A 14,489-nucleotide genomic window follows, 5' to 3' on the forward strand; every position below is an offset into this window, starting at 1 on the left:
TTTTTGGTTATTGAGGGGGATACAGAATGGTACAGGACTCCAAGAAGTATCCCTGTTTTAAAGAGCTTTCAGTCAGTCGGTTTTGAAGGAGCGGAATGCCATGTTTGGGGTCTTTATCACATCACATGCAAGTGATTCATGTTCCAGAGATGAGAAAGAGTAGCTAACAATGTGGAGGAATGCCCCTTTCAAATATTTTAGCAGATTGTGACTGCAGAGGTGAGGTCCTTGACTTACCTTCTGAATCCAGAAGTGCCTAAATCACAGGGGGAAAAAATACGCTGATTTGCACATGCGCGTAAAATATAAGCGATTCATGAATCATGTATTCTTTTCGCACATACACAAATCTGAGATTTAGGCATTACATCGCGAGATCGTGAGTGAAGCTTTGTTTCACTCTGAAATCGCATCTCTCATGATGGACTCACGAGAGTTGGCAATACTGTTCACCTCTGCTTAATCTTTACTTTTCTTATTGCTGGTCTTCGCTGTCTATCTCTGATCACTCTGGTGTTTCTCTACATGCGATCTTTCACAATCTCAGATCTTTGCTGCTCCTTACATCTTTCCACTGAACAAGTCTTTTTTGCTAACCCTTGGTGTTTCTACAGAAGAGGGTCCTGGCCATTGAGACAGACTTCTTTGAGTCCTGTACCATTCTGTAGGAGTAGCCGAGTTAGTAAACCATCTTTTGAGAAAGGCACTATGGTTGGCATGTGGCTGAGAAATTAAGTCAAGGCAATTATTGTGTTTGGTATTAAATTAATCACCTTTTCATATTTGGCACTTTGGTCTGCAGTGTCTTTTCATAGCAGCTTCCAAGTCTGCATTGTCAGTACGTCATTCATATGAAAGTTGGCTGAATGGTTTCGATGTTCTCTAATGCAGGAATAAGGGAGTGGTGAAGAGTGTAAGGAGAACTGTTAATGCAGAGTGGGTTTGTGTAACTATTTCAGGGGAGGGGAATGATCAGGTCACCTGAAGCAATTAACTCATTAACTCATCCCGATATCTCTGGCTGCAAGGCGTTGTGGTGGCCCTTCTCCTTTGGCTTCTTTCTCGTCTTCACCCAAGTTTTCCTCGTCAGATGATGACGACTGTCGCTGTTGCTCTGCCTCCTCCAAATGCAATCCCTGGAGGTTGAACAAGATGCAGTGCATTACAATGACGCAGGAGACTCTCTCTGGGGTATATTGTCGGGAGCCCCCAGGCATACAGGCACCTAAACCAAGAGCCCTATAAGCCTAGAATTTCAGTTAGACAGATTTTCAGGCAACAAATAGGCACAGTGAACGGTTTCTGTGCCCAAATACGGAGGCCTGAGGATTGCGAGAAATTGGTGCTCGGGCCTCATCTATATAATCGTGGTGAGCTGCCGATACCAGCGTCCAGAGGCAGCTCACCCGACTGAAGAAGCAAATTTTGGACTGCCTACCAGTTAAGTTCTAGGCGGGTAGAGGACAGCAGGAGGGGGACCCATTGCGGCTGCCAGCAGCTGCCTAAAACAGACGCTAGGCTCCTTGTATATGCTAATGAGAGACCTAAAGCCTGTTTCAGGGCCCCTCGGGGGAACTGGGCTGTCCTGAGCGGAGCAGGAGCAGGCCTTCGAGAGAGGTTTTCTAGATATGGAAAGGTAAGTAAATTTGATGTGGAGTCAGCAGCAGCAGCTTTGCAGTGCAGAGAGGGAGATGTGGGAGATGTCCCCTGTAGCAAGTCTGAGGTAAAGAAGTTAAGAGCGGTGGTGACTCTCACAGCCATTGCCGAGCATTGGCCACGTGGAGGGTGCAGAGATCAGCGACAGCCTGCCTGGTGAAGCACAGCCTCCTCATGCGCTGATCCGCAGACATAGCCAGGAAACTCACTCGACCTATCGAACCTGTGGGGCTGGCCAAGCCTTCTACGAGCAGACTCCCTCATTGGCCCAACTGCTACTCCTCCTGGTTGTCCAGCCTGCTGCTACTGGTCTTCTTCCTCCATCCACGTCAAAGCAGCAAGAATGGCGCCCATCATGAGCTCAGAGTGCTTATTCAGGGTAAGTAATGCAAAGAAAAGTCAGAAATAAGCAACCTCAATATCCGTGGAAATCCAAAAGCACAATAGCACACAGATCTCTACGATCTGAATGCGCCTTTAATTACTGCTACCAGGGGCATTCTGAAACCAATCCCGCTAGCTTTTACACAACTGGTTTGGCGCTGGGTGCAACTTCTGTTATTTCATGATAATATTGCATTAGGGTCCTAATTACATCAAAGGACCCTGATTTGCATATATTCATGAGGTGCCCACCTGCTTCTGGCGGGAGCCTCGGCCACCTAAAATGAAAAGTGCTTGGTTAATATGGTGATGGGGGCGGGAATCGAGCAGGAACACGGCGGTAATTATTCCAAGGCTATTTTAATTATACACCCGCTCCATTCCTGCCGGGGGAGGGAGGTTAAAATCCCCCCTTTAAAATCTCCATATTGAAAGCAATAGGCTGGCATCTCTGTAATTGATAGCTTATTTGTGTTTTGGAGACTGAATGACACCATTATACCTTCCTTCTCCAGAGAAATGCTCAGGAATTGCCTTTGCACCACCGTTGAGGGAAAATATGCGGTTTTTAACACCTTTTATACTTTTTTGTTCATATATGACTGCAGAATAAATTAATGATTAAACTGAAAGAAATGATCACAACAGAACTTTCTGTTTACTACTGCAAAATATATCTGGGAAATATATTAAACACAGTTCATAAGATGAAAGGTATGACCCCTTGCTCCTGGTCCAAATACCACAGAGAATTACATGCAGTTTCTGACATGAACAAATTTGCTCAGTTGGACACATACAAAATCTGACTTCGATGGTAAGTTACTTCATATGTATGGTGGAGTTGTTCTTTTAATGACTTTGTTTTTTCCATTTATTTCCTCCAGGACAATGTTAACATTGTGCAGATTAAATGAACTCAATTCTCATTTTTTTTTCTAAAGCTTGTCCTAATGGATATTATGTCTGCTCCACTGGTCTGTGCATCCGACAGTCTCAACGTTGTGATGGATCAGATGACTGCTTTGATGAGAGTGATGAAGTATTTTGTTGTAGGTACCTCCAAAGAATGTTTTGCCTTAAAGGTGCATTGACTTCGTGAAAAGGTAGCTAGCGAACTTTATGCATGGAAGACCTAATGGCTGGAAAATCGTGCAGGCTGCAAATTACGCAATCTGACTTCTGTGCACGAATTTCTGAGGTGCACAGCTGCCACACAAAATTCTCCACTGGGAGCCCTAAATTGTAAAACTGATTGCAGTATGTCATTTTTGCATGATGAAAAAAAAATGTACACGTTGGGTCAGATTTTGCCGTCAAAATAACGGCAAGGCTAATGGCGCTCACCGTTATTTATGCGCAATTGCTACACCAACTTCAGGCAAAGAGCAGATGCGCGTTTAAATGCCAATATCCAAAGATTGCTGTCCGAGTTGTGCCACTCCGCTGTTAACTTCACAAAAATGGCATTTCGCTGTCTGCCTCACCATTGACATGCATTGAATGTCATGAAGTTGCCGTATTTGCACAGCAGATATGAACTAAACTCGGCATAGAAAGTTAAGTCTTGTCATTTCAAGTGTGACAACGTGATAAGTGTTAATTACTGCCAATCAATCTCTCTGGCACTGAAAATTAACCATTACAAGTGTGGAGTCTCAGTCCTTCAGGTATTAATTGTTGTTGGAGATTTAAAAATGTAATTTTTAAAAAAAAGTACTTTTCCTTTCTGTCTCTTTTCCTCTCTCTCTTATCCAGTCTTTCTTTCCCTCTCTTTATTTCTCTTTCTGTATCTGATTCGATATTGAATTCACCCATTCTAATTTACACTTCCTGCTCAGTCCTTGCTCTGTTAATTTCAAAATCCTTCAATCCGATTGGTTAAGGAGATACACAGTTGCTTGCCCTGTTCACTCAGGTCCCAGATGCCCTGTTTCCCTCGCTGTGACATTATCAGTTCGCACTTTCAGCAACATGCAAAAAATGTTAAAACCAAAACATGCAAGGGCAAGTCTAACTAATGGCAGATGCCATTAGATGCCCTGCTACAGCAAAATCTGAGCCAATGTTAGGCTCTCATCTTGGCTATTGGAATGATGCAAATGGGACACACCCACCTGAACCTGTACCATGCAAAAGTAGACCAAAGTTTGTATTTTCCCAAATAAATCCCTTTTGGTCAATTTTTAGCCATTCCTTCACTAAAACATTGATGTATTCGACAACTTTTAATGCAGATTAGATACACTATAATACAAAAGAATAACTATAATGAAAAAGTAAAGCTAATGGGGTAGAAATTCATCTGGGCCTGTTGAAATACCCAAAATACCTAAAAGCAAAACACTGGCTCAGTTTTGCTCTGTGTGGTAATGTGGACTGCTGAGTATTTTTACTTGCTGGACAAGCTTACTACAATGTAAAATGATTCCACACCACTATAGCTTCCACTGCCAGGAGTCTTGACCTATCAGCCAGTTGAAATGCTCATTAACTTCATGAAACTTGGGGCTACTGAGAGTTATCTAGAGAGTAGATGAATGCAACATAATGTTGAGGTCCCTTGCCCTCAAATTGTTGTCAAAGTTTTTGACCAAGAAGCATCCTGCTTGAGAAATATTTTTTGCAGTTTGGAGAAAGTGTATGCTCCACCAAATATTCACTTGTAAATTCTGAAAGATTTATAGTATAAAAGGTTATAAATACCCAAAATATCTCAAAGTTTTGTGAATGCAGGGGTTAATTTGAGGAGGTGACACATTTCAGTCCTGAGCCCTCCATGACCCCAGCCAGTATCCTTGGTAAGGGGGTTATTATGTACTTATAGCAAGCTCCCAGTGGGATTCTCATCAGCAAGTAGAAGCTCGTCAGTGGCCCCCAAGGAAAATGAAGCTGTTGCTCAGCAGGACTGCCCCTTGCAGCACTCGAACAGCTGGAAGTGGCATTAAAGAGGCTACAGGACCCTGAAGAATGGAGCAGCTCAGTGACTGAAGGCCTTGGCAGATTGGGAGAGAAATGGGCCTGAAAGCCAGGTCTTGCCCCACCCCCAGTATTTGCATGTGGTGGGTGGGGAAGGAGTGAATTGCAGTGGTCCCGGCAGAGGCAGGGAAATTCAGGTTGGGGTAGTGAGGCAGCAGTAGGCCTCACTCCCTGGCTCCCCCACCCCCACCCCCCACAACACACCCCAATATTGCCTTCTTTTTCAGATACAATCCTGCCCATTGGCAGTGGGACAGTGGAGGAAAATTCAAAGTCAAACTGAATCAAACTAATAAAAATTCATTAGGTTTGAGCATTAAACTCTTGCGTATAGAGCATCACACATTAAATCTGTAACTGGCTCAATCAATCTGTTCTTACCAGAAAAAAATTAAAGTCCTGCTTTTTTTTGGTTCAAATAAGTAACTTAAGCAAATTGATTTTCTAAAATATAGATCAGCAAGGTACCCACAAAAAAACAACCACTTGAGATGCTGCAATTTCAATCATTTAATTTTCAAAGTGATTCCAGTGATTATTTTGATTTCTGTCCAGATGAATATACATTTATAATTTGGACTTTTAAAAAAAGCACTAAAAAGACCATAAAATCAACCATTGTATGCCAGAAACGCCTCGGTATCCCTTCAAAAGCCTGTCTCTGAAGTCTGGGTTTTGAGCTCTGCGGCATTCCCCGGGTTCTATTATATATTTTGGGGCTTGCCTGAATGAAGAGGCTCACCAGGTAGCAGATTCCCAGAAGCATCAGTGCCAGTCTGTGTATGCTGCACTGGTTGACTACAATTCCTACTGGTTAATATGTATGTCACCCTGAAAGACTACAACTCTCAGAATGCAATTAAGGCTGCCACTTTCTTCTTGGGCCTGATACAGGAGTGGACAGGTAGGATGGAGCTTACAAAAAGAAAGTCTAGGAATCCTCTGTGTACGGCCAATCTTGCTGTCAAGTTGTTCGAAAAAATCTGGTGATTTTAAGACATACGAGTGAGCAAAGAAAAATGTCCCGCCAAAGACAGCGTTCTGACTGAAAAGCACAGAAAAATTCTGTCTCAACAATTGCTATCCCTGTTCGCCACATTCCCAGTGCTGCTTCCCTTGAGGTCCAGTGGTTTTAATTTAAACATGTTGTACCCCATACCTGTGCCCTGGGCCACTCTTTCAATCTTCTGCTGCTGCTGGTGTTCTTCACTCCCTGGCCTCCTGCTGTGCTGTGCTGGCAGGCTTAGAATGGGACCAAGATATACAGCACAACTGTACTCCACATCAATAGTACAGAAGATCAGGTCATACCTATAAAACACATGCAACTCCAATGAAAAGAAATATTGAACCATAGCAGCAATAGTAACATTGCCTCGAGAGCAAACACTTCCTCCATTGTTTTGCAAAAATCTGTCTTCAATAGAAGATGTTCTTAAATGTCAAGCATCAGAAGTGACCTCTGAAAACATAATGCTCCCTCCTGTGCTGAAAATTTAGCAAACGTTTTTGAAGATAATGAGACCAACAAGAGAAGAGCTCTCTTTCAGGAATAACTTGATAACACGTGAGCGGTTTTCTTTTTAGTTTTTTTGCATTGGCACTTTTCAAATAGCCACATGGGTTCTGACAAGTGAGCTAGATACAGCTGTCCTTTGTTTAAATATCATTTTTGGCAGTAACACAGGAACAAACATCAGTTATGATATTACAGAGGTCTTTTTGAGCACTGACCTAGAAATCTCTGCTCCGATGAATATTGGAAATGAAATTGTGAAGTTTGGAGGAAATTACTTCTTGTATAACATTTACTTATAGCAGTAGTGAGACAAAGAAAGGTTAATACAAGGTTAAATGTTAGAATTCCGGCCTTAACCTTATATATTTTTCAATTTTGTGATATAGGGACAAGGTACAAAGGGGGCAGGGTAGAAATATACTCACGTTTTCTGGGATTTTTAAAATAGTTATTGTGGTACTAACTCGTGACCACAGTCGAGTTACAATGCAGCTGATACCTTTTGTAATATTGAGTACAGGTGAAAGTGTATCCATTTTGTTTACTGCTGATATGGAGCTCAAATATATGGCCCTGAATGCCAGACTCCGCTCTCTATGAAATGTGGTATGGGCGGCAAGGAATGAAACTACAGGTTATTTCTCAGCACCACCTTATATGCCATACTCTAAACAAAAACTGAAGTTCAGTGAGTAATTTCATTGTATGGTGTAGTACTGAGCTATACAGAACAGAAGGCCCTTGATTGTATCCCTACGTTGGGATGAGTTAGTTAATCTTAGCAAGGGGACCATTTAGAGTGCTACAAGATACAATTGAGCTCGGGCTCCCACCCCTTGATTTCTGTGCATTGACCATTGTTGAAGAGTTTCACATGTGGTCGTCAGGTGAGGGCAGGATGGGACACATCTGTGATACCCTCCATGGTGAATTAGCCTTCCAGCAATCATTACCTAGCTTCACACATAAAAAATGGCCACTTGGGTGAGTGTAGACATGCTGCTAGTACCTGTACAATCAAACAACTGCAACAAGAGCAAGGGAGAAAAATGGCAGGGCTGGAGATGAGAACTATAAGCAAAGGCTTTCTAAATATATTGTAGGTCATCATGGAAAACAAGAGACTGAGCCAGGATATTGTAACCAAAAAGATTATAACCCCATTTTTATGAAAAGAGATTTTTTTCTGCACAAGTTAAGGGGTTGTGTACTTTTTAGCTGTCATTGCTTCCATTTTAGAATGGTGCTATGAAGAGATCTTGGGGGCTAAATTGGATAGCCCCTGAAAATGGGCGCGGGGATTGCGATGCGCGAATAACCCATGCCCATTGGATGTAATGTAGGCAGGACGCCATCTATGTGCTGCCTGCACATTTACATGATTTCTGTGTGCAGCCAGCACTGTTGATTGGCTGCGTGCATCAGCAGGGGGCCCAAAACTGTATCTTGCTAGCACTATTTAAAGCTAGCCTGCACTGCTTAAAGCTAGCCTGCACTGCTTAAAGGGGAGGTGCATTGTGGCTGGAGCAGGTGCTGGGAGTCCTGACCTGGGAAAGGCAGAAGAATGGCTGAACATGAGAGAGAGTGAGCACACAGGTTTTCTGACAGTGCACTGGAGGTCTTGGTGGAGGAGGTGGAAAGGAGGAGAGACGTCCTGTATCTGCAGGGGTTCAGGAGGCCCGCCAGATACACGGTGAAAAGGCAGTGGGAGCAGATAGCCGTGGAGGTCAATGCCAGGAGTCTAGCCCTGAGGAGACGGTGCTGGCCTATATCAGAACGGCCATTGCCGAGACCGTGGTCAGCAGCGGGGCTGAAACCATTGAAGATGACGGTATCCTCATATCTAATCCTCCTTCTCACATCCCACTTCCTCCTCATCCCACACTCTCTTCTGTCTTACAAGCTGCAGAGGTCCACGCATGCACCTCTTACTTTCTCTCCCTCTCCTCACCACAACCTTACCCTTGTGCCTTTTTCCTTTAAGATACCCAAGAAGTGCAACTTGATTTCACACTCGCAGCCACCAGATCAGATAGTGACACTGCACTTATCTTAGAGGGTAGATTAGAGGCAGGATCTGCACATGGTTAGACACCAGGCACAAGTGTGCTGCAGCCAGGGCAGGGGGCAAGGATAGTGCAGGTGCCAGCTCACCAGAGGGTGAGTTCGCACACGAGGGTTCTGCTGCAGAGGACTCAGATGAGAACTTCGAGGGGCCAGGCTACACAAGAAGGCTGATGGGTATACACAACAAAATGATTGGTGCATTGGGAAGCCTGCCAGAAAGCCTGCGTGCAATTGCAAGGAGCATGGAGGAGTCCAGCACCAACTTGGCACAGGGCTTTGCGCAGAGCTTGGAGCCCATCCTTTCCAACATGGATGTGGTGGGCAACTCCATTAGCACACTTGTGGATCCACCCATGATGCAGCATCTGATGGCAGGTGTCTCAGCTTCCATTGCAGATCAGGCAGCTTCCACTAAAAGTCTGAGTGCTGCAGTGGAAGCTCAGACTGAAGTCATGCAAGTTCAGCTTGCTGCCATGCAAGCTCAGACTGCTCTCTTGCAAGCTCAGACTGTTGCCATCATGGCTGTGGATACCAGTGTTCAAAGGGGCTTGCAGGGTGTCACAGCAGTCCAATATTCTGTCCTCCAACAGATTACTAGGAATGCTGAGGCGCCGCCCCGGGGGAGTGACAGTGGCTCCATTTAGTAATTTAAAACAGAAATAGACAGTTTCCTAGAAGTAAAGGGAATTAAGGGTTACGGGGAGCGGGCAGGAATTTGGACATGAGTCTAGGTTCGGATCGGTCATGGCCCTGTGGGTAGCGGAGCGGGCCCAGGGGCCGTGTAGCCTGATCCTGCTCCTATTTCGTGTGTCTAATTCTGTTAGATTCAGGAGATGGTTCTGTGATAGTAGATTGGCGGTTAGGATCAGATCAGCCATGATCTTATTGAATGGCGGAGCAGGCTCGAGGGGCCGATTGGCCTACTCCTGCTCCTATTTCTTATGTTCTTATGTTCTCTCTCAGGATGACAGCATTCTTCCTCCCACCCTTCCCACTCCGCCAGTGCCCTTGCCTGTCAGCTAGCCAGCCCAGACTGCTGCCGCCCATGCTGAGATGGTGCAGTCTGAAGCTGGGCCTTCTAGGCCCAGAGCTGCTTGAGGTCGTCCTCGAAGGCCATCTTCAGTCTCTTCCACTGAAATTCAGCAGCCTTCCACCAGCCATGCTGCAGCTGTAGTTGCGGTTACTGGTATATTTGATTGCCAATTAGTTTGAACCCAAGAACAGGAGGAGTCATTGAGTTTGATTAATCTTCATTATTTATTCAATTACATGATTCAATGCTAGCTAACCTTGCCTACATTTGTTACATTACATAACATCGAACTTGCATTCATATACTTATGTCCACGCAGACCAGGGGTTCTTCTCCTGGAGACAATCATCTTCTAGCATGCCGCTCGCTTCTCTTGTCCCTTGACAGCGATGTCACCTATCTTCTTCAGGCTTTTATAACCCTCTTGATACGATTAGTTCTCATGACTTACTTATTTTACTGGCAGAGGGGGTGGGGGGGGGCGCGGGGTGTTGAAAATAGTCTTCGGCGGCAGCGCAAAATGGGTGATAACAAACCGACAGCCCATTTTACATAACAACAGAAAACGCTGGAAAAACTCAGCAGTCCAGGCAACATCCATGGAGAGAGAAACAGAGTTAACGTTTCAGGTCGAAACCCTTCTTCACCCTTCGCCCATTTTACACCCTGCCCAATTTCCATTGGAAAAGAAGATCGAGTAAGGTGTAAAACAAGCTGCCAATTTGCCATCACCCATTCTGCGCTGCCGCTGAAGACCAATTTCAGCCCCTTGGTCTCTTTATTTGTTAGCAGGCCTTTATTTGCAAGAGTTGAGTGCAGATATCTATCTGCTTACACTCTCTTTCATATACTTCCAGTGCCCTTCATTATTCTTCAGCAACTTACAGATCTTCGTATAGGTTTGCTCTCTACATATCCAAATTTTGAACAATTGTCTTTACGTCAGCAGTGTCCTTGTTACAATCTCACTGGAGCCATTGCAACCATAACCCATATCCTTCTTTTGCAGGCACATATATTTTGATTGGCTTGGGCATTTAACCATTTCCCATGTAGTTCAATTTTTACAGAAACTCAGGGCTGGATTTTGTCAGCCCCAAGGAGGCAGGTATGGAGGCAGGACTGCCGGTAAAGTTGCAGAATGTGGGGTGACTGGCAAACCCGCCCCCATCCCGCCTCCGTGCCCTTTTGCCAGGAGGTGGGAAGCCCTCCTGCCCCGGGTCCCGTCTCCTCGAGGCAGGAAAGGGATTAAATCCTTTTAACTGCCTGTTAACAGGTAGTTAACAGGCAGAAAAAAGGATTAGCCCCATTTTACCTTTTCAAGTGCAGGCTTCCCGACCTCGGAGAACCCCGCCGGAATGAAGGAGATGTGAATGAGGTCTGCGGGGGTCGGAGAGGTCTGAAAGTGAGATGTAGAGGTGAGTGATGGGTGCAAGTGTGGAGTGGTAAGTATGGAAGGTGAGTGCTAAGTGTTATAAAATGTTCACTTACCTTTGTTTCTGCCTACAGCCTTCAGCCGTGGTGGATCCGGAGTCCCAACATCTTCATTGTAGATGTCACAGACTGGCTGTTGGATCCTCCAAACCAACAGCCAGGTGATTTCTGCAAAGTTGAAAGGTTTGATGAGTCCTGAACACAAGGACTCATCAAACTACACAGAATGTCAGTGTTTAACAGCTTCACAGAGCTGTCAAACACTGACATTTCTTCTTTCAAGAAATCCTGACAGATGGCACGTCAGATGTTGAAGTGCTCTGTCAGTGACTTCCCCCTGCTGAGCCCGCTGGGTGGTCTTAACAAGGTCAATCAGGGGAAAATCCCGCTGGTTGACCAGAGGCTGATAGAGGCAGGACATAGACCCGGCAAGCAGCAGTCCCGCCTCCATCATGTCTCCATTGAGAAAATCCAGCCCTCAATTTTAGTTAGCATAGCATAATGATTCATAATTAACATAATTTATGCAACACTATCGCTGAGGCAAGCTAACATTTGACAATAAATCAAGTAAGAGGCGCTTACAATGCAAGATATAAAGGCATTTATTTCACTCAACTGATTAGGAAGAAATTAAACATAATGCTCACCAGTGATATTTTTAATGTGTTCATTACAGGCTACTTAAGAATGCAGCATTGGATTAATGAACCCACTTAACATATTTGCTGAGTTGGCTGCTTCCATGATGACTCTCCCTTATGTTTCTTCTGTACCATTCTAACTGTAACATCCAGTATTACTTCTGTCCACAAAATGCAGCTCTACAATCTGCACAGCCACACCCTGTCTCTAGACAGTATCACATCATTTACCCAAATAATGATCCAGTGTCACCTCACAAAACATTACAAGTAAAAGTTCACAGAATATGAAGATGTACATCATCCAGTAACATGTCTTTCAAGCGGTATAGCTCCCTATCGTGCACCAAGTTGTACCCTGTTCAGGGTACACCCAATGACTATGAATGGGTGACAAATTTAGCCACTATCTTGGGGCAGTGTCCCAGTGTATTTAATTTGATACCAGAGCTTCCTCTGAAGGTTATGTTGGTAAATGTACTGTCTAGCGTGGAACTGAACAATAAAGACTAGAAAGGGTTGATCGCTGGTCTGTGCTGAATAAGCTCACCTTGGCCACGGTGGTGGCAAGGGTTTTATAAATATCCTCAGCACCCCTAGAGAGATGAAATTCAGCAAGACCACTACCCAGATTTGCACTACCTATATGGATCTGTATTTGTGTATAAGCATATACATATGTAATCTTATTAAAAACTCTGCCAAATTAGTTCTAGGTACAAATTAGTCATTTACTGACTATTATGAGGTTTTAGCTATAATCACTCGTGCCTTCAGTTGTCTTGGTCCTAAGTTCTGGAATTCCCCTGCGTAAACCTCCCCGCTTCCCCACCTCTCCTCCTTTAAGACCTTCCTTGAAGCCTACTCCTTTGACCAAGCATATAATCACCTCTCTTAATATCTCCTCCTTTGGCTCAGTGTCAATTTTGGTCTGATTACTCTCCTGTGAAGTGCCTTGGAATTTTTTCCTACGTTAAAGGCACTATATAAATGCAAGTTGTTGTTATTGTTGTTGATTAGGAATAATGTTTGTCATAGCAATGTGTTTGGAATAATGATCAAAATATTTTTTCCTCTTTGTAAATAATTACAGAGCATAATACAACACTTAGATATTACATTTGTTGATTGAAATAATAGAAAAACAAAGTATTACTGTCATAAATTTTGTAAAAAGAGAGGCCTTGAAATTAGTGTTAATATTACTGCACGAGTAATTAGCCAATTTTATGAAGTTCCTTTGCCCTTGACTTCCATGAATGAGAGAATCCATTTATTTTAAATGGCCTGATGCCTCTATTAAAATAGTGGACAAAGAAAATTCATACAAATAAGCATCCATATGATAATAGTCGCACAGTGTAATTTCAAGGCCTATATGTATATCCGTGTGAATATAGGGACATATTTGCCAGCATATTTATTTAAACTTGTGTGTTTTTTTATTATTTATAAGTTACAGAAAAGTGCCAATGAAAAACAGGTTTTGCGCAAAAGGAAAAATATAATGGCCCAGAAATTCGGGTCTCCATGGGTGAGTACGCACGGCGTACTCACCCGTAGGCCCGATGGAAGTGCCGGTTTCCTGCATGCACTGCGCATGCGTGGGAAACCAACACTTCCGTTCCTCTGAACGAAGAGGTTCAGAGGTCGAACGCGTGCGTGGGGGAGGCTGCACGTGCGCATCGAACTTCGTTTTTTTTTACAGGTTTCTCCGGGAGGGTAAGCCTGCAGAATTTAGAAATATAAAAAGCAGGCGTAAGGCCTGCTTTTTACAAGGTAAGTGGTGAATTAATTAAAATTAAAACATTTTTTCCACAGGTTTATTATTTTTAAATACTTTAAAGCAAGGTAAGTTTATTTTTAGCCCCATTAGAATAAAAAATTATTTTTTTCAAAAATTTAAATTATTGTTTAAAATAGTTATTTCATGTAATTTATAGTTTATTTAAAAAATGTGAATAAAAAAAAATTATTTGAAGATTTAGTGCTATTTTGGGGCTGTAGTATTTATAAGTCTTGACAGCACTTCCTGTCAGACTTATGAATGGAGCATTCCCTGCTCCGATTGGCTGCCCATGGCCCACGTGATCCCAGGGGACACATCGAACTAACTGCGCCCCTGGGATACGCAAGCACTGCGCGCCGGCAGCTGGACCAGGCCCCGGATCGCAATTCCACGCGGGCCCACAGCTCAACGGCCGGCGCGCAAGGTAAGTGCATATCGGGGCTTGCACCCACGGGAAGCCCCCAACCCGAATTTCTGGGCCAATAAAAGTGTCACATTCATTCCTACTAAAGTGTCCCACATAAAGAGGCTATATTATATATTATATAACGGGCTATTTATTTTATTTATGGCTGTTTTTCATTTAGCTCCCCCACCAAAAGAGTGCAACACAAGTTCTCCACAGCATCATCACTACTTCATCTGTAATGGAGTCAAAGACTGCGAGAATGGCACCGATGAACTCAATTGCACAGCCTGTGAGTATTTAACTAACATGAGTAAAATAAACAGATTGATTCATATTTTTAAAATTCTAAAATCTCAATCATCATTTTCAGCTGTGCCCTGCACAAACATCACTTATAAATGTAAGAATAATCTGTGTATTCAGAAGAGGAATGCTAAATGTGATAGAACTGTAGACTGCTTGGATGGAAGTGATGAAATGAGTTGTGGTGAGTACCATAGCTGTTATATGGGGGAATTCACTGTTGAAGATTAATTCACCCTACTTATATAACTTTGGCAAAATTGAAAAGTCAC

At 43.6% G+C, this 14,489-nt stretch overlaps 1 protein-coding gene across 1 annotated transcript in view; it reads left to right on the plus strand.

Moving 5' to 3' along the window:
- tmprss7 (transmembrane serine protease 7) overlaps positions 1-14,489 on the plus strand; it is a 96,960-nt gene that overhangs the window by 60,487 nt on the left and 21,984 nt on the right. The window contains exons 11-13 of the mRNA XM_086006896.1: positions 2,985-3,092; positions 14,093-14,203; positions 14,285-14,401. Of these exons, the coding sequence (XP_085863022.1) occupies positions 2,985-3,092; positions 14,093-14,203; positions 14,285-14,401 (336 nt within the window). The remainder of the gene's footprint in view (positions 1-2,984; positions 3,093-14,092; positions 14,204-14,284; positions 14,402-14,489) is intronic.

Source organism: Somniosus microcephalus, chromosome 14 (genome assembly GCF_052327205.1).
Source record: "Somniosus microcephalus isolate GS21.2 chromosome 14, FLI_Smic_1.0, whole genome shotgun sequence".
Classification (NCBI taxonomy): domain Eukaryota; kingdom Metazoa; phylum Chordata; class Chondrichthyes; order Squaliformes; family Somniosidae; genus Somniosus; species Somniosus microcephalus.